The sequence below is a fragment of the Ovis canadensis genome, chromosome 13 (assembly GCF_042477335.2).
Source record: "Ovis canadensis isolate MfBH-ARS-UI-01 breed Bighorn chromosome 13, ARS-UI_OviCan_v2, whole genome shotgun sequence".
Taxonomy (NCBI): domain Eukaryota; kingdom Metazoa; phylum Chordata; class Mammalia; order Artiodactyla; family Bovidae; genus Ovis; species Ovis canadensis.
The window spans coordinates 82,186,140-82,206,822 of NC_091257.1; the positions used below are offsets into that span (position 1 = coordinate 82,186,140).

The 20,683-nt window shown below is 53.7% G+C and overlaps 1 protein-coding gene across 1 annotated transcript in view; it reads left to right on the forward strand.

Annotated features, from left to right (window-relative positions):
• Positions 1 to 19,467, forward strand: part of VSTM2L (V-set and transmembrane domain containing 2 like) — a 39,492-nt gene extending 20,025 nt beyond the window's left edge. The window contains exons 2-4 of the mRNA XM_069546952.1: positions 5,991 to 6,160; positions 8,002 to 8,052; positions 17,507 to 19,467. Coding sequence (XP_069403053.1) covers positions 5,991 to 6,160; positions 8,002 to 8,052; positions 17,507 to 17,779 — 494 coding nt within the window. The 3' untranslated portion in view covers positions 17,780 to 19,467. The remainder of the gene's footprint in view (positions 1 to 5,990; positions 6,161 to 8,001; positions 8,053 to 17,506) is intronic.
• The last annotated feature ends 1,216 nt before the right edge of the window (positions 19,468 to 20,683 follow it).

A 20,683-nucleotide genomic window follows, 5' to 3' on the forward strand; every position in this document is an offset into this window, starting at 1 on the left:
CAGCTGAAGGGCCAGGTCACCTCCTCTTCCCCCAAGTGGAAGGGACCCCTCCACTTCCCAGTGCCCAGGGCCTGGCTCCCTTAGGTTTGTCTGAGCTGGTGGGGGTCTCAGACTGTGAGGACTAACCCTACTGTATAGAGGAGCAAACCAAGGCTCAGAGAGGGGGAGAATTTTCCCAAGGTCACACAGCAAGGCTGATGGCAGAAACGGGCTCAGTCCCTTCTCCCTGGCTCCAAGTCCTGGCACTCACCTGCATGTGGCTTCTCCCTTCAGGGAGGGGGTTCCCTGGGGTGGGGCCCAAACAAACCCTCATGTTGCTGCTTCTGGAATATGGAGACTCAGATACGCCATCAAACGCCTAGAGCCTCAGCTTCCCCACTTGTCCTGAGAATGCATTGCCCCCTTCATCATGGAGGATGGAGCCAATGGGATCCTAAGGGGGCCTCCTTCAACCCACCCAACCATGTGCCTCCTGGCAGGGTCTGAGGGGATCAGCGAGAAAGAGAGCGAGGGACCAGAGCCCCCTGTGGAGAGGGAGAGCTGGTGGCCACAGCTACAGCCAACTCTCCTGGCTCCCAGGAGTTCTCAGAGCAGATTCTCCCTCCATCCTCCCAACCAGGGGCCCTCCCCACTTTGGCTCAGGACCACCTGGCCCACCTGGGGCTGGTGAGGAGCAGCAGCTCCTCTGGGAAGCCTCCCTTGATTGCCTCAGGCTGGGTGAAATGCCTCCTCAGTATCAGCCTAGGCCTTTACACTCAGAATAAAACAGACTCCCCATAGGAAGGTGCTTCCTCAGGACTTTCCAGAACAAGGTTGGCCACTGGGGCTGTTCCTTTTTAAGAAAGAGTCCTACCACCCAAAAGAGTTTGAGTTCTGTGGGAAAGAGCACAGCCTTGGGAGTCAGACAGTGCATGTGTGCACGTGTGCTAAGACGTGTCCGACTCCATGCAACCCCATGGACTGTAGCCCACCAGGCTCCTCTATCCATGGGATTCTCCAGGCAAGAATACTGGAGTGGGTTGCCAGGCCCTCCTCCAGGGAATCTTCCTGACCCATGAATTGAACCCATGTCTTGCATCTCCTGCATTAGCAGGCAGGTTCCTTAACCACTAACATCATCTGAGAAGCCTGGCCTGGGTTCAAACCCAGGCTCCACTGTGTGACTTTGGAAGGGTTACTGCCCTATACTGGGCCTGGGCTGCCTCCTCTGAGTCAGTGGGGAGCTGAGGCTGGCAGAGTCACCACCTGCCAGGACGCCCGCCGTACATGACAACTGACCACTGGGAAGGTGCCTGGCCTAAATTGAGATGTGTTGTAATCATGTAAAATACATGCTGGATTTCCAAGACTTAGCACAAAAAAGAATGTAAAATTTCTCATGAATAATTTTATACATGTTGAAATAATTTTTTGATATCTTGGGTCAAATAAAATAAATGATTAAAATTAATTTCATTTCTTAAAAAAAACTTTTTTTTTTTTGGTTACTTTAAAAACACGGCACAGGTAACTGAAAATTTCCTGTGTCTTGGTGCGGGGCGCGCGTTCTGTGTCTGTTGGACAGCGCCCTCTAGAGGACGATTACTGGGATCCGCGTGGGGGAGAGGGGCTGTTGTGCTTGTGCGGAGAGGGCCTGACCTTGCCCACCCCTGGCTGCCGAGTAGCCCTGGGCCAGACTTCTGCATCAATAAGAAGAGCTGGTGGACCAAGGTCAGGGTTTTCAGTAAGTGGGGGGGGGGGGGGGGGCTGTGGGCAGAGGGAGGCTGAGTGAAGGCAGATGGAGGCCAGCCCCTCCCCAGGTCACCCTGATGGAAACCCCACCCAAGGGGTTTCCTTGGGGAAACCCATTGCTGCCCTTCCTTCCACCCGTGAGACCCACACGTGCCATTTCCCATCCTCCTGTGGGACGGACTCACCCAGCCCTGGGAGAAGTGCCATGGCTGAGTCACACAGCCCTGGTTCCAGGGCTGGCTCTGCCCTTCCTAGCTCCGTGATCCTGAGAGGCGGTGGGGGGGGGGGGGGGGGGGCTCCTGGTTGGGGGAGCAAGCCCCTCTCCGCACAGTAGCTCTGGATCCCCTTTCTCCACTGGCAGGAGGGAAGATGGTGGTTACTTTCCGATTCCCATGGCTCAGGCAGGGACATTTGGAGGGGGTTACAACAGCAGCGTCACTCCCTCTGTCTCTTGGCCAGGAAGGTCACACTGCCAGTTACCTCGGATCCAACTGGGGGCCTCAGCGCTCTCCTCTTTCCCCCATTTGCAGAGGTGCTGGGTAGGTAGGGGCGTGGATCAAAGCAGAATCCGGCTGTCTCCAGGGCCAGGGGCCAGTGGCTCACTCTGCTCACCTCCCAGTCCTCCTGGTGGCTCAGGTCCTCGGTGGCCCCCTTCAGTCCTGCCCGAGTTGGCGAGTCGGCATCAGTATTTAGTGAGCACCTACTATGTGCCAAGCACTGTTCTAGGAGATGGGGATGTATCAGTAGACAAGACAGGCACCACCCCTGCCTCCTGGAAGAAAACGCAGACCATAAACATACATAAAATAAGTGTATTAGCTGTGCTGTCCAATACAGTAGCTGTTATCTACAATTTAATGGACATGAGTTTGAGCAAACTCCAGGAGATGGTGAAGGACGGGGAAGCCTGGGGTGCTGCAGTCCATAGGGTTGCAAAGAGTCAGACACGACTTCGTGACTGGATGACAGCAACCCCCTACAAGTGGCCATCTGCACTTAAGTTTTTTAACTATTTATTTTTGGCTGTGCTGGGTCTTTGTTGCTTCGCATGGACTTTCTCTAGTTGCAGCAAGCGGGGTCTATTATCTGATTGTGGTGCACAGGCTTCTCATTGCAGTGACTTCTCTTGTCGCAAGAGCATGGGCTCTAGGGCATGTGGGCTTCAGTGATTGCAGCACATGAGCTTAGTTGCCCCTCGGCACATGAGATCTTAGTTCCCTGACCAAGGATGAAACCCGTGTCCTCTGTGTTGGCAGGCCGATTCTCCCGGACCACCACAGAAATCCTTACATTTAAGGTTAAATTAATTTAAATGAAGTAAAACTTAAAATTCCGTTCCTTATTCACACTAGTCATATCTCAGGTGCTCAACAGACACACATGTGGCTGGTGGCCACTGTATTAGTTCAGATACAGACCATTTTCCTCATTGCAGGAAGTTCTAGTGGGCAGCACTGAAAGTATGTTGGAAGGGAAGAGGGTTTCAAAGCTCTGGGTTGGGGCAAGAGATGCAGTTTTCTTTTCCAGTGCAAATTGTGTTTTGCAATTTCTCTTCTTTTTAAAAAATTTTTAATTAATTGTTTTGACTGCACAGCTTGTTGAATATTATTTCCCTGAACAGGGATCGAACCCAGGCCCTGGCACTGGAAGCACTGAGTCCTAACCGCTGGACCAGGAAATTCCCAGGGATGCAGCTTTAAGTGAAGTGGTCAGGGTAGACCTCGCTGCACGTGCATGCTATGCTAAGTCGCTTCAGTCATGTCCGACTCCATGCGGCCCTATGGACTGTAGCCCTCCAGGCTCCACTGTCCATGGGATTCTCCAGGCAAGAATACTGGTGTGGGTTACCATTTCCTTCTCCAGGGGATCTTCCTGACCCAGGGATTGAACTCTCATCTCTTACGTCTTCTGCACTGGCAGGCAGGTTCTTTACCACTAGCACCACCTGGGAAGTCCTCAGGCCTCACTGAAGAGGTGACATTTCAGCAGAGCCCTGATGCAGGGGAAGGAAGGAGCCCGGTGATAATCTGGGTGAAGAGAGTGCTAAGCAGTGGGAACAGCAAGTGCAAAGGTCCTGAGGCAGGATCTCAGCTGAACACCCAAGGAACAGCAGGGAGGCCATTGTGTCAGGAATGGAATGAGCAAGGGGAAAACTAGAAGCTTTTCCTCCACAGGGGACTGGCCTGAACATGGAGGGCTTGTCAGCCACTGTAAAGGCTTTGGTTTTTCGTCTTAGGGCAATGGTGTCATGGGAGATTTGGGGGGGGGGGGGACTGATTGGTGTTTTGCCAAATTTCCTCTGGCTGCTGTGTTGAAAATAAATTAATGAGGAGGGTGGGTGGCGGCAGGGAGGCCAGTGGCCCGCCCGCTGTCATGGGTGAGAGGTTGTGGTGGCTGGCCCAGCCTGGGGCAGTGAAAGCGGGGAGAAGGGGCTAGATTCAGATGTTCTGGAGACAGAATGGGGGCATAAGAGAAAGAACAAAGGAGGCAAGGGAGACCCTACAGTTCTGGGGGGCCGGGGCACTTGGAGGTCAAAGGTGGGTGGACAGGTACCTTCCTCCAGGAGCCCATTGTGTTTCCTGCCCATTGGAAACAAGGACAGTCCCAGCTCTCAGTTGCTGACACACCACCCTTAACACGTGTTCAGTAACTCAAACAACATCGTTCTTATTAAACTGGCTTTGTTACGCAACGGCAGTCAGTCCCTTGCAAACCTCAGAGAACATGGGCAGCCTGAACCCATGGCCTTGGAGGTCGAGGATGTCACAGACATTCTCTTAGCCCACAGGCTCATTGCTGGAGTCAAGCTCCATTTGGAAGCCCTGTGTGTACAGCAGAAACAGCAGGATTTTACCAATCCTGACCCTCCCAATGTGCTCGGGATCATGGGAGCGGGGTGGTGACAGGTGACCCCAGAGCGGACCCCAGCTTCCAGTCAGGCTCTGGTGAGCAGTGCCAGGAGGGACCACGGGGGCTGCAAGGTGGGCTTGCTGCTCTCTGGGTGGGGTCGCCTGGCAGCAGCAAAACAGACATAGGGTGGCGGGGACCGACGGAGGCAACATTCCCTGGGTGACCTGCCCGCTGCCAGGCATCTTTCCAGGGAGAGATAATCCGTCCTGAGAAGAGGAAAGAATTCTAATTACGTCTCAGGACAGTATTTGTTTGGAAGGAGGAGAGACAGAACATATGGAGGGAGCAGTGCTGGACTGCAACGAGTGGGGACTGGTTTTGCCATCTACCTGCCAGCGTGGGGTGGTGGGGTGCGGGGGGTGGGGAGGGAGGCGGCGGTGACCGTGGGTGGGGGCCCAGCTGCTCCATCTTTGGTGGGGAGCTGGACCCAGCTAGGGGTGGGGGAGCGGGTGACGGGAGGCACCTGGGTCTCCCACCGCCCCCTGGGGCCCTTGACAGGATGGAGGCTGTACCACCTGTTCGGGGCCTCTCGCAGGTGCCAGGAAATGTGTAGTGAGGGAGCTCTGGCCCCTGCTGTGCTGCAGCTGCGACAGGCAGTGCCCGCAGTCAGCGAGTGTGCGTGACCAGGCTGTTGAGGGGAACCGACCCAGTGGGTCAGGGAAGGCCTTTCTGAGGGGGCCAGGTTTCAGCTGAGCTTTGAGTGACCAGCCTGGCCAAAGAGGCACCGAGGGAAGCACATTTCAGGCACTGGGAACAGCGGAGACCAGCATGAGGCCTGTTCACAGGGCAGAATGGAGCCCAGGGGGAGGTGGGAGTGGCCTGCCCCCCCCCCCCCAACCTGCGCAGAGGGGACCCTGGCAAGGGTTCCTTGATTGAGGTGGAGGCCCAGGTCTGGTCTGGTTTATCAAAGACAGTGCTGAATGCTGTGCGCTGGGATTGAGAAGAACCCCCCAGGGCGGGCGGGCAGAGAAATTGGGAAGAATTGAGAAAGCAGCAGCTTCCTCCCTGGCCTCTGGCTTCCAACCAAGCCCTCCTCGGATCCGTCACTACCCTCTCCAGAGAATCTGGTGCCCGCCGTATCGGGGGTGGAGGGCCAGGGCGGGCCCTTGTGCGTCATTCGGGGCCCCCGACCTCCTCCTTCATCCCCAAGTCTTGCCACCTGCCGCCACTGCCCAGCCCTCTCGCCCAGCCTCGCAGAGCTGGTCCAACTGCCCCAACTGCAGCCAGACCACCCTGCTCCACCCCTGCCCCTCCCCGCCGCCCCCTGCCCCTCCCCCACCCCCGCCCCCGCCGCCAGCCCTGAGGTTTCCTGAGCCCTTGGCTACCCTTCCCCCGGTGTCTCCGCACAGCCCTGTTCACAGAGACGCCCCACGACATGACAGCGCGGACGGGCGAGGACGTGGAGATGGCCTGCTCCTTCCGCGGCAGCGGCTCCCCCTCCTACTCGCTGGAGATCCAGTGGTGGTACGTGCGGAGCCACAGGGACTGGACGGACAAGCAGGCGTGGGCCTCGAACCAGGTACCACCCGGGAGAGACTTATCCAAGTGGGGTTGGGAGGATCCCGGCCCCCCCACTCCCGGGGAGGGGATATGTCTCTGCCCCTCACCGTCTCTGAGGGGCACGGCTCCAGCTGGGCTCGTCCTCTGCAGCCCCCAGCGGTCTCCCTCCCTTCTTCCTGGAAAGGAAGCTTGGTGGGGGTGTCGGAGTAGGGAGCGGAGCGAGGCTGTGTACTTGGGATGCTTGCAGCTGGTAGGGCCCTACAGGGAGCAGAGTCCCCCCCTTCAGGTACAGGTGGGGGAACTGAGGCCAGAGGGACGGAAGCTGGCTCCAGGTTACTGGGCAAGGCGGGTCTCCTGACTCACCTTCTCCAAGCCCTGGGGGCACGTGCTTTTAGTGAAAGTGAAAGTCGCTCAGTCCTGTCTGACTCTTTGCGACCCCATGCACTATGGGGTGCATGGAATTCTCCAGGCCAGAATACTGGAGTGGGTAGCCTTTCCCTTCTCCAGGGGATCTTCCCAACCCATGGATCAAACCCAGGTCTCCCGCATTGCAGGCGGATTCTTGCAGGCCCTCTAAACAAAGGGCAGTCTTTGCCCAGTTCGGTCACACAGACACACACATGTGTATGCGTGCCCTTCCACATACCTGCAGACACACGAGGCAGCCCAGTCACGGCACATGTGCACACTCACACACACACACACACCGTGGAGGCATATGCTACTGGTGTCCACGCCCACCTGCCTGGCCAGCGCTATCACCTACCACCAGCCCCACTGCCAATCCCTGCAACACTGCCTGTGGGTTTTCTCTGGACCACAGAGCCTGCCGGCAGGGAAGGCAGGCTGGAAAAGGCCTCCATCAACGGGTGACAGCAGTTGGAGGGTAAATACCCCAGCTCCCTCGCCCTTCAGTTGGGATAACTGAAGAGCATCCCCAGGTGCTCAGAGGGATAAAGTTGCAGTTGCCCACAGTGGTAACTGGCTTGAGGACATACCCAATCTTAACTTCCTTTGCTCTTTGGTATCACTTGCTCACTCACTCACCTCCTCGTGTTTCCTGGCATCACCTCCCAAATAAATCATTTGCACTTGAATCTTTGTCTCAAGGTCTGCTTCTGGGGGAGCAAACTAAGACACTCTCATTCTTACGCTTGTGTGTATATAGGTATTATGCAAATACGTATATATCTGCCCACCTGTTCACATATGAACACATACATGACACACCCTCATATGCACACACAGGCATGCTCACACATTCTTGTATGTTTCATGAAATGGCTTCTAACATATTCACAAATACATATTAAAATCATCTAGCTCCCGGAGGTGTCCGCTCCCAGCACACTGGCTTAGAGGACTCCAGTGGTCAGAGAAAGCTCTCAGGCAGAGTTGCAGGCTTTGCAGTTGGAGGCCTCTGAGGTCAGTTTGCAGGGAATAGTATGTGGGCAGGGCTCTGGCAGCATCTGTGCAAACAAACCTGAAAACAGGACGCATCCACAGATGGAGAGAGATGCGAGTGTGCAGACAGACAATCCTACAGACACACCAAACCCGAATTACGTTTTTGCCTGTTCACACCTACCCTCCCTGTGTATCTCCAAGTACCCTCCATATCAGAATGCAGAGCGCATGTGCAGTCAGTTTTATAGACACCTCCTTTATCTTCCTTTGCTCTGACTCACCTCCATCCCTGAGTGGACACAGAGCTGAAGGACTCCCCCACAGCCCTGCCTCCAGACCCGCGGTCCCTGGAGCATCACCTGCTGTCTCGAGAATCTTAGCTGTTGGCCCATACCCCCATCCCGTGATGCTAACGCCTTATCTCTGCTTTTTCTACCCTCCCGCTCCCAACAGCTAAAAGCATCTCAGCAGGAAGACGCAGGGAAGGACGCCACCAAAATAAGTGTGAGTTTTGATAATGACTTCTTACAAGGGCTCTAATGGAGGACACAGCTGTAATTTAAAAAAAAAAAAATTGGTCTAGTTCAGCAGGGAGCTTTGGCAAGATGGAGGAGAAGGAAAAAAGAAAAAAAAGAAGGGGGGAAAATTGGCCCAGCTCTGTTTTTTAAAAGCCAGAGATTTTTCAAGTTCATTGAATGACAGGCACAAACAAATGACAGGGGGAGAGAAGATGCATTCTCTCCTGTCGGGGCCAAGGCTCTGTGCATCCCTGATGCTTCGTGCCTGTCTCAGCAGCATTTTTTATTTGGGAAGCCAACGAGGAACTAATGAGACTGAGTCGGCTTTTTTTGGCCCATCACAAATGACGGCTGCAGCATCTCACGGTCACTTGGGTCATCTGGCTCTGGACGTGAGGCGGGACAGAGGAGCTACAGCTGAAGGGTTTCAGGGCTGGCTGGGCCTTCTAATGCACTGACTCATTTTTATCATTGCTCCATCTCTCGAGGGAAGGGCAAGCTTTTGCCCATTTTACAGATGGGGCAACTGAGGCTTAGAGGGTCAAAGCCTTGCTGGAGGTCATGACTTGGCTGAGCTGCATTGAGCTTTTGTCTCCAGGCTGTGCTGGAGCCCCATGAGGTAGGGCACCCAGGGGACTCAGGCAGTGCCAGTTTTTGTAGAGAAGGGCACCCCAAGCAGAGTCTGGAAGAGGCTGAGGAGAGGGGAGTGACCTGGTGACACGTGTGGCCATGGGACTGGGTTGGGTTTGTGCATGGGGCACGCGGTCAGCCTGGCAGGAGGCTGGGAGTCAACTGGACACACGCCCAGGAGATGCAGGTGCCCACAGGGGTGTGGATGCGTGTTGGCGGGAGTGACATCCAGATTCACTCTTTTCTGCTGCTCCTTCCCAAGCCCATCAAGGACTTGTTGGGGAGCTCGGGGTCCCCAAGGCCACTTAGACACAGAGGATCCCCCAAAGCAGAAGTCACAATGTAAAGAGTGGGCACCGGGAGGCGAGAGGTGCCATGCCAGACCCTGGAGGTGGCAGAACAGAGGCCGGGAGGCTGGGAGGGAGGCTCCCACGGAGGCTCAGACAGGAGATGGGCAGATGATAGAAGAAAGGCCTTCAAAGCATCGTTTGTGCTATCTACCCTCGGGGCCTTTCGGAGCTAAGAAAATGTAAATCATTTCTGGCTCAGGGCGGCTACTGGCCCACCGCCCCTGGCCCCTTACCCTCATCCTTTGCCAATGGCATGCGCATGTGTAACATCTCGTTTCTTGCCCAAACACCCATCAGTTAAGCCTGGCCAGGTGGAGACCTCTGTGTACATTAATATACCCTGTTCATGGCAACTCTCACTGATGATTTTGTTTGGGGTTTAAGAAGCATCTAACGCAAAGGAGAAAATAACCTAATTGACTTAGAGGATTAGAATTCAAGGCTGCTGGGCTCCACGTGAGGGGCATGCAAAGATGCTAATTAGTTAAATAAAATAAATGTACTCAGCATGATCGTGCAGTGCCCACCCCCACCCCAATCCCTGGCGATTCCTGCACCAGCTGGGGCTCTGGTTAGGAGATTCCCAGACAAACACAGACCCATTTCCATGTGCAGAGAGCATTTTGCCTGTGATAGTTCTTAAGTACATGGACCACAGTTAGCGGCCATCTGTGAGCAGCAGCACACCCCAGGTTCCTGCAGCCCAAGAGAAGGCTCAGATTTCTCCATGGCCTTCAAGATTCTGTGCAACTCGCTCTGTTCACCCTCTGGGCCATCTCATCTGCTGGACCTGGTTCTCCTGTCCCTCCCAATCCTGGCTGCCTCCCAGCCTCGCATTCCTTCCTACCTTCTGACATTTACACAGGCCAGTCCCTTGGCCTAGAAAACAGTTCCTCTCTCTCCCTGCAGAACTCAGCTCATCAAGCCTCCCTGGACCCTGGGACTCAGCCAACGCCCCTTCCTTCTCCTTGCTGGCTGCATTTTTGTCTGTACTGATCTCTGCTTGTGAGCCTCTGTTTCAGGCCTGTCTTCCCTGAAGACAGTGGGGCTGCGACTGTGCCTGCCTGATTTCCGGAGCCTGGCTCCGTGCCTGGCAGGTAGTCAGCGCCCAATAAATATTTATCAAGTGACTGCCACACACACAAACACACACCCAGGCCAATGGCAGCACAAAGCCAGACACAGATTTTGATACACAGACATGCCAACACCATATGCATCGTGCCTGTGCGTGTATGTGTACAGGGGTCATGTGGGAAGGTGGGGCCTGGGAACGAAGGCCTTGTACCTGCAGGAGCCAGATGAGCCTGCAGGAGTGCTGGCCCTGGAGTCCCATGTCACCTAAAAATCCCAAATTCCAGGAAGTATCTCCCAATTAAAAAAAAAATGTATTTTATTTTTGGCTGTGCTAGGTCTTCGTTGCTGCACGCGGGCTTTCTCTAGTTCCAGTGAGCGGGGCTACTCCCTAGTTGCTTCTCATTGCGGCGGGTTCTCTTGTTGCAGAGCATGCGCTCTGCTCAACAGTTGTGGCACACAGGCTTCCTTGCCCTGAGACATGTGGGATCTTCCCGGATCAGGGATTGAACCCAGGTCCCCTGCATTGCAAGGTGTATTCTTAATGACTTAACCACCAGGGAAGTCCCTGATTTTTTAACTATTGGGACCTAATTTGAATTTTGAAAAACTGTGGAGGGCAAACAGCTCAGTCTTCTGGCTGGGCATCGTTAGCACCTTGGGGGCCCCAGGTTCAGAGTAGGAAGTAAAGTGAGTATCCGGGGGTTTGGTGGAGGCAGGGCTTCATCGTGGGTGCTGTAACCCCTTGGGTCCACCATGGTGGCCCTGGGGAGGTTGAGATATGGCAGCGCTGAGTGCAGGGGTAGGTCAGGGAGGACACAGTGGGGCCCGCGCCAAATGTCCCAGGACCACTCGAGTCCTGCTCCAGTTTTTCCCCCTCCCTGGGCCTCCCTTCCCCCGCTCACTGCTGTCTAACAAATATATGAAAAGTGCTATGGAAACTGTAAAGTCCTCTGGATTCGGCCGTATAAATGACAGTGGTTACTAGAGTGGAAACTTAATATGAATTTTCAAATCACATGATTCCTATTCCCAGAATTGGGGGTGGAGGGGTGTGGAGCAGGGAAAGGAGGCCCAGCTTTGCAGAAAACAGGAGAGGGAATGAAAAGAGCTCAGAATCTCATAAGGAGATCATTTAAATTACAGGCACCTGTAATAATAGCATTGATAACAATAATAACAAGGCAGCTAACATTTATTGAGTGCTTGCCATATGTCAGGAACCATGATGAGTACTTTACAATGTGATTTATCTCATTTAACTTGAGGCCTGGGGAAGGATCCCCTGGCCTTAAAAATTATCTCGCATGGGTGCTTGTATATGCTGAGGATTCCCTCATCAGGACCTCATTCCTGGGGCTCAGATAAATTCTGCCTGTGTCCATTTTCAAGTTCTGAAAGTCTTTCTTTTGAGTTCACTGAAGTGCTGTGTTTTGGAATTAATTTCCCTTTAAATAACAGTTTTGTAAGTGGAGATGGCCCCCAACTGTTGAATTTTAAAATAAGGTGAAATTCTCCACATGCATCCTCCTTCCCAAGAGGCTCACCTGCCTTTGTTACTGTTAGTCCCTTCTTTGGTCTAATTACAGTTGTTTTTACTGTAGATTCATGTCACCTGTTTCAGTCCAAAACAGCCATGGGTAGCCTGGGTCCTAATATACATGTGGCCTTGTGCTCCAGCCCTGCTAGCCTAAGCCCTGCCTCCTCTCCTAAAAGCCCTAAATCCGAGGGGCAGCCAAAGAGGCCACAGAAAGCACGCTGCAGCCCCCAAGGAATGTAGAATCTTCCTGGACCAGAGATTGAACCAGTGTCCCCTGTAATGCAAAGGGAAGCCCCTGATTTTTAACTGTTGGGACGTAATTGGAATTTTTTAAAACTGTGGAAAGCAAACAGCAGCTCCTAACCCCGGGCCCCCAAATCTGCATAAATGGTTAAAAGGCAGCAGCAGTATTTGTCAGATCAAGCCCATGCCTGCCTTGCCTGCCTGCCCCATACATGTGATATACACATGAATACTGCATGTTTCCTGATGCAGGGAGTCGGGGCTGGGAACGAGAGCAGCACATGAGCTCTGCATTCTTCATGAAGGATTAACAGGCCAAGCAGTGGGTCATGGTGTACTACGACTTTATTTTCTGTAGTAGACATTTCTATATTTCCTTGAAAATTCCTACAGTGATCCGCAGTATACAAAGGGCATGGAATTCTGAAGTCCGAAAGGGAGGCAAGATTCATGTGGAGTCGAAATCACTCCATCCATCTTGGGAATCCCTTGAAACAGGCACGGAGCAGCCGGCCTTTGGCTGAGGCCCCAGAGATTACTCTGTGAAGGCCACGGTCACACACACCCAGTCCCCACTCTCAGGGTCTTCCCAGACAGTGTGGCAAATGGATGATAACTCAACCATCACACGTGATAAAACGTAAAGCTACAGCTGTGACTATCAAAATAAGAAGAAGTGCAGCCGGTCACAGAGGACCTGACCTAGTCTGAGGGGTCTGGAGGGCTTCCTGGAGGAGGTGGTTTTTTTTTTTTTAACCTTCATTTTACTTTACAATACTGTATTTGGAGATGTTCTTTGAAGTGAGCACTGGAGTGTAGGGGGGTTGACTTGGAGTAGAGGGAACTTCCCTGAGTGTGTGTGTGTGTGTGTGTGTGTGTGTGTGTGTGTGTGTTGGAGGAACTGCTGGAGGTTGGTGGGTGAGGGAAACGAGAGGATTCCCCCAGCAGCCACTATGGGGAGCCATCACAGGAAGGGTTCTAAGTTGGAGCCATTTTGCAAAGATATGTCTGACTGTCTTGGGAGGATGGATTGGAAGGGGCCAAAGTGCTTTGGAGAGGCCCTGGGGGAGGCTGGGATATTGCCCTGGCCAGTGTGTGGGGATCTGGGTTCTGGAGAGAAGGGGAGGACCAATGATGTTTAGCAGGAAGATCAGTGGGATTCAGAGGCAGATTGTGCCTGTGTGAAGGGAGAAATGGGGGTCAGGACTTGGGAGGGTCTGGCTGCAATGGGTGAGGCCTTCTGGGGCCCAGATTTGGGGAGACTCTGAGTTGGCATCTGGCCTTGCCAAAATGAAAGTGAAAGTCGCTCTGTTGTGTCTGACTCTTTGAGACCCCATGGACTATACAGTCCATGGAATTCTCCAGGCCAGAACACTGGAGTGAGTAGTCATTCCCTTCTCTAGGGGATCTTCCCAACGCAGGGATCGAACGCAGGTCTCCCACATTGCAGGCAGATTCTTTACCAGCTGGGCACTGGTGAATTGGCTGGGTGTTCCTGATGGAAGCTCGGGAGTGGCAGAGCTCAGAGCCAGGCCTGGGGCAGGGACCTCCTGACCCCCTGCTCCCCACCCAGCACTTTCTCAGGGTTACCACGTCTCTCTTAGGCTGAGGACACACGGAAGAAAGGTCTGGCACCATGGATTAATTTGCCATCATCCACTCTTCCTGGTACAGCTTGGGAGAAGGATTCCAGCCCACCCACCTGATGGTCCGTGGGCTCCTGCTGTGTCCAGCGAGGCCTGGGCCGTGGGCAGGCAAGAAAGAGGCTGAGCTTGGTCATGGCGTGGACTGGCCACCTTGTCTCTTTCAGCATAATTAGGTGCTTAATTGCACTGCTAAGGCCTGTCGATGCCCATGCCGAGGCGATTATGATTTACAGCCAGGCCTCCACATGGGGGTCTCTCTGCCTCACAGCCCCGTGCTGGGGGGCTGGGCTGCAGGATTTTTCTGCCCAGTCTGTGAATGTTGAAATCCAACAGGCTGCTCCACCACCCCCATGAAGCCTGGGTAAGATGATGGCTCCCTCCCATAAGAGATGCTTCTGAGGAAGGGGCCAGGCTCCTCAAAGACATGGAAGGCTGGAGGGCCAGGGAAAGAGAGGGGAGGCGGGGGTGGAAAGACAGACTTGTTTACTGTTCCTGGGAGAATCCCCAGGGATATGATTAGGACCTGGTTCTTGTCACCATCTGGGTGGCCTTGGGCAAGTCACCTTACCTCTCTGAGCCTCTGTTTCCTGACCCATACAATGGGTATCCCAATGTGCCTACATCTTGGTATCCGAGTAGTGCCTACGTCTTGGGGTTATTTATTATGGGATTTAAATAAGGTGTAGACTCTTTAGCACATCATCTCCCAGGGATCAAGCGCTCCATAAATATTAGCTACCAGCTTTGCTGTTAACTGTTGTTACTCTGTTTATTATTTGCTTTCTATGGGTGGTGCTTACAGATGCAGATCCCCAGGACTGATGTGTGTCCTCTCCCGTCGTCCTGGTATAAGGCAGCTCCCCCAGGTGCTTGGTTGCTGATGTGAGGTCTGGGTTCTCCCTTAGAGCTGGAGCCTACGTGGGAGTCGCAGGGGTCTGGCTGGCTTGCAGCCATATCTCCAGCGCCTGGCTCAGAGTGGGCCTCGCTCATGGTCTTGTCGAATGAAGGATGAATCCAGCCCAAGAAAACTGAGGCCAGGGTGCTCGGGACGGGTTAGGGTCAGATCCAGCCTCCCAGCACTGTTTGCTCTTCTCCTTGTCTCCCTTCTCCTCCTTGAGTGGGGGAGGTCACACACAGGGGTGACGGGGTAGGAGGGAGCCGGTGACCAGGGCTTCTGGTCCAGGGAAGGGAAAAGGTGGGCGGAGGGGTGGGCCAAGCATGGTACTCCCTCCCCAGCGCTCCTCCCAGCGCTTCACATTATTACTCCATTAGCGCCTTGTAGGGTTGACAAATGAAGGATAATTAATATCCGTGAGGGAAACAGATGTTGAGGTAATTCACTCCCCGCTGCGCATTTGCAACGGCATCTCCTAACTCGCCTGAGAGTGTGGCAGGGCCCCAGGACCTCTCTGTGCCCTTGGTCAGAGGTGATGGAACCAGCAGGGCTGATGGCCTCCAGCTGGGCCCTGCCACAGTACTGGGGAGGAGGGGGTGTCCCACACCCAAGGGGGCATCTGGAAGAGTCTCCCACTGCTTGCTCTACAGGGAAGGTGGGCAGTTCTGCCTCTGTCCCACCTCCTGCCTCCTGCTGTGCCATAAGCCCATGTACTCTTGCTTTGTAGGGGATGATGACCAGCCAGGAAGGTCAGAATAAGAGAGGGTGAGCCAGGCTCCTAGCAGCTGCCCACTTCTCTCTTCCCTTCCAGAGCCTGGGAAGTGCCCTGTGGCCCTGCTACCTCTGGGTAACCCTCTGTGGGCCCATCACACCTTTGAAGGGTTAGAGTGTGCAAAGGCAACCTGGGTTCACTGACTTGATGCCCATGGGGAAGCCATGTCTTTCAGAGACTTAGCTTCACCATCTGTAAAGTGGGTATGATCATATATATGTGACCCCCAAATCAACAAGCATGATATCTGGGTACCACTTCCTTTGGAGAAAGGAGGAACTAGAGTAAGTCCATTTAAACACTTATATGTTTTCTTTCTTCATTATTATTATTATTTACAGGGTACTAGGCTCTTCAGTGGTCACTGAGATGAAAAAGATAGATATCATTCCTGCCCTTGTGGAGTTTATAGTTTAGTCAGAAAAACAAAAATCAAGTAAACAGACAAATATATGGTTCTCCAGTTGTGATGAGTGTTAGGAAAGAAATAGACAGGAGGATGTGATGGAGGGCTTCTTGGAGGAGGTGATGTTTGAGAATGAATGGAACTCAAGGAGGTGATGGGAGACAGCATCCTGGCAGAGAAACCAGCAAAGGCTGTGAGGTCATAAAGAGCCTGGCATCCAGGAGGAAGGAACCAGGGAAGCCAGAGACAATTAATGAGATGATTAGAAGTCATATGTGTGAGGGCCCAGCTGCATGGTGAACACACCACCTCACGGTCCTCTTTCTCACCCTGGCCTCCTCACTGCAAGGGTGATCAGCAAGGGTGTCCTACAGAATTTGGGGTGTGGCAAGGACAGGCAGCCTGGGTATCTGTCCCCATCACCACCCCCCCCAGGGGAGAAGGACGAATTGGGCTCCAGACTGTGGCCACCAGTCTGAAGCTCACTCAGCTCCATCCTGGCCCTGGCGAGCCTGCAGTGCCAGCTGGTAATAACATCACTGAGCAGGGGGTCAGCAGCTGGCTGTTAGGGACTGTTCTCCCCTGTTCTGTCTAGAGTGAGTGGGGGCTCTAGGAGGGGCTTCTTTTGGCTCTAAGGAAGAGGGGACAAGAAGGATAGAAGCCCCCTTTTACAACACCCCCACTTTATAGGCCAAACTTCTCTTTTATTTCAGCTTTTTATTTTGAATTGCAGACTCAGAGAAAGTTACGAAGAGATCACAGAGTCCCCTGTCCTCATCTACCTTCCCCAGTGATTTTTTTCATATGACTGTCCAACTGCCTTTTCCCTCTTAATTGAAAAAATTCACAGCAGCTTTATAGTTGTGGCAGATTTATTAAGAGCTCTAATCTGAAAGCTACCCAAATACCATCAACAAGGGGCTAGATAAACAGACTGTGGCATATCCATGTGATGAAATACTACACTGCAATAAACAGGAACAAATTGAGCCAGGAAACATAAAGGAATCTCACTGATAGTGTGTCGTGTGAAAGAAGACACATACAAATGAGTTCAAGAACAGGGGAAATTAGTCTAGGGTGATAAAAATCAGAGTACTAGGTAACCTAAGGGGGTGGGAATTGACAAGGAGGGGCCACTAGGGTGCACTCCAGAAGGTTGCAAACGCCCCATGCCTTGCTCTGGATGGTGGTCACACCCAGCATACCTGTAAAATTTCATTAAGCTGTGTGTGCCTTATTGTATATAAACTATATTTCAATTTTAAGTAAAAATTTTAAAACCCCATCCAATAAGTAAATGAGCAAAAAGCCAAAATATGAAGATAAATATCACAATCTTGCTCCCCCCGCCCCTCACCTCCCCTGGAGTGAGCTATCATTAGCATCCTGATATATTTGTGATCAGCCTTTATTTTATTTTATTTTGATACATAAGGCTAAGCATTCACTTTGCAGTCTACCGCAGCCATTCCCTGGGCTCCACTTCAGAAACAACCATAGCTTTGAGGCCACACTGTGTTCCCTGCTGTCTATTTTCAAACTTGCCTGCACACAAGTCACCAAAACCAGTGTAGAGTGTTTTTGTGCCTTTGCAGAAATGGCATCATAGGGCAAGAGTCTTGCAATGAGATCTTTTCACCCCGTGTACCCCTGAGCTCTAATACAGCTAGTTCTAGCTCATGCTTTTTCACTGCTGTGCAATATTCCGCTGAATGAACTGACCAGTGCCTGTTTATGTGATCTGTTGATAGACACTTAAGTTGCTTTGGCTTTTCTGCTGTTGAACTCCGCATGCCCTGATGGGAGTGTCCCTGGGGCCCCACCCGCGGAGCGGGCCCAGGACACCAGTGGCCAAGGTCACCGTCTCTGTGTCGCCCCCAGGTGGTCAAGGTAGTGGGCAGCAACATCTCCCACAAGCTGCGCCTGTCGCGAGTGAAGCCCACGGACGAAGGCACCTACGAGTGCCGTGTCATCGACTTCAGCGACGGCAAGGCCCGGCACCACAAGGTCAAGGCCTACCTGCGGGTGCAGCCGGGGGAGAACTCCGTCCTGCACCTGCCCGAGGCTCCACCTGCCGCTCCCGCCCCGCCGCCCCCCAAGCCCGGCAAGGAGCTGCGGAAGCGCTCGGTGGACGAGGAGGCCTGCAGCCTCTAGACTGATGCCCAGCTCGCCGCTGGCCCACCCCGCGCCCCTCCGGCTGTATCGAGTGCACGAGGAGCCGCTGGACCGCTGGGGATGGGGCTGCCCGGGTCCAGCTCCTCCCCATCCCCGAGATGGCCCGTGGCCCCCTCCTCGGCCCTGCGCCCACCACCCCTCAGCTCAGCATGTAAGCCCCGCCCAACCCTCCCCCTTCAGACCCTCCCCGCGACCTGGCTCCGAGAAGGTGGCCCGGGGCACCCAGGGGACAGCCGCCCCGGAACGCTGGGCTGGGGCACTAGGCCGGGACCGAGCCGCCCCCGTCTGTCACCAGCTTCAGTCGAGTCCAGTGTTTCGCTTTGCTTGCTTGTCCCCCATCCTGTCCCAAGCCGGGGGCCTCCCAGCCTTACTCTCCCTCCTTCCTCCCATCCCCTGCTTGGACCCTGGGGTGTGGAACGGTGACCCCTCCCAAATGTGGACTTGAATCTTCTGAGCAGAACCAGGGCCTCTGGTGAAGGAGTGAGGCACAGAGCCGCTCAGAAGAGCCGTGACCCCTTGGCCGAGTGGCTCACAGGGGTCCTGGGAGGACAGGGAGACCCCTCCCACTGCCTCCAGGTGGGTCCTTCATGTTCAGCCTCCTCCTACTAAGAATCAGCCCCTTGTCCCACCCAGCTGGGAGGCAGGGGACCCCGGATCTGACCCTTCACATAGCAAGTCAGAAGGAGGGCCTTTCCCCTCTGACCCCTCGGCCCCAGGCAGAGTCTTGCACCAGCGGGACCCTTTGGAGGGTCTTTGAGGCTCCACAGGAGCCCCCTCTGCCAGTTCCTACCGTCCCAGCCCCCTCCCAGGACCCATGCCAACCCACCCCCCCCGCAAGGGCCTGGGGCTGTTGGGAGCCAAGGGCCCCCCCCCCCCATACCAAATCCTTTCACAATTCCTGAGCAGGAGGGCACCCACCCCCTTGGTGATTTGTAAATATTTCTATTGAGCCCCACTCCCCCTCAAAACTGGCTGGAACCTCTGGCCACCCCTCAGCGATGGAGTCGGGGATGTGGGAGAGGCCTAGGCTTTGCCTGGGAGGGTGTGGGTTACCCTGTACACACGATCCAGTCTGTGACTACCAGCCAACCTGAATAAAGCGGTTTAAAAAAAACCTCTGGGCAGAGTCTTTCTGGACCATTCACGTCTGGGAGGTGCCGCCAGGGAGGGTGAAATGGGGAAGGGGAGGCCAGCCCACACCCGCGCCTCACTCAATCCCTTCTCACCCCCGCTCTCGGCCCCCCAAGCACAGGACGAACTCCAGTGGGGGCTCAGGGAGAAAGAAAACCAGCCCTCGTCCAGCACCAATCCAATTACCAGGCGCTTGAATTATTCTGATTTTGAGATCATTACCCATACAGAAGCGAACAATAACATGTTTACACTATTTTGTGAATAAATAACTTATAAATGAAGTAAGGGTGAGTTACCAGCTCACCAGGCAACCCCAGAAAAGAACCCCCCTGCCCGGCCCGTGTGTCTTCCAGATTACCCCCTCCTCACTCCCAGAGGGAACCACCACTCTAATTTTTAAGGTAATCCCATTCTGTGTTCTTTTTTTTTTACAGTGTTACTACCTATATGTATGTCATCTTAAACAATATAGTTGAGTTTTGTTTACATTTTTAGAATGTTATATGCATGGAATTATACCCTATCTGCTCTTTCATACACTGGTGTTTGTGAGATTCACCTAGATTGTTTCATGTGTCCATAATGTGTCCATTTTATTACTGTTTGACTATCCTGCTACTGCTGCTACTGCTAAATCACTTCAGTCATGTCCGACTCTGTGCGACCCCAGAGATGGCAGCCCACCAGGCTCCGCTGTCCCTGGGATTCTCCAGGCAAGAACACTGGAGTGGGTTGCCATTTCCTTCTCCAATGCATGAAAGTGAAAAGTGAAAGTGAAGTCGCTCAGTCGTGTCAACTCTTCGTGATCCCATGGACTGTATCCTACCAGGCTCCTCCATCCGTGAGGTTTTCCAGGCAAGAGTACTGGAGTGGGGTGCCATTGCCTTCTCCTGTTTGACTATCCTACAACATATCAATGTATGCATCCATTAATACTGTTGACAAGAATCTGTGGTCCCATTTGGGTGCACCATAATTAATAGCCCTGCATGTGAGCATGTGGGCTGGTCAGTTGGGAGGTTTAGGCATCCCTTTAGGGATCTCATTTTCTCCCCAGGTATCAACACTCCCGTATTACAGTTGAGTAAATGGGCTCAGGGAGGCTAAGCTATTGAAATCTGTTTTGCCAAGCTTGACTGTTGCTTCCATCATGCCCTGGGCTCTGGACTCCCCTTTGCTCATCCCAGCCAAGAGTCCTGCCCACTTCGGTCCTGCTGAGAATCTGCCTGGGGGTGTATCAGTCAAGCCTTTGTAGCCAGCATGCACAGATGGCACCCACTTTGTGCCCCTACAGAAACCATTGGCATCACCCATACGGAGCTTGGGGCATCTGCCTGTCCCCGAGCTCCCCTGCCAGCCAGACTGAGTGAGCTTCCTCAAGGGCAGGGTCTGGGAGCTGCTGGAATGATGACTGACGTTGGCTGAGCACTAAGTATGCTCCGGGCACTGTGCTGACCGCCACAGCAGTCCCAAAGGGAGGCACATATCCTCAGTTTTGAGATGAGGAAGCTGAAGTTCAGAGAAGAGCAGGCTGGAGGATGGCTGGTTGGATGAGAATGTGTATCAACAAGGCTGTGAAGCCGGCAGGGCTCGGACTGGTTGCAGGATCCCTGGTCTGGATGGTCTGTGACCTATAGTCCTGTCAGGCCAGCAGTCAGTGAACATGGTCCCTTTATTCAATGAACTTGGTCCCTTCCAGAAATCCCCAAGTGCAAGGCAGGCCTGAAAAGCCCAGGTCCCTTTGGGCAG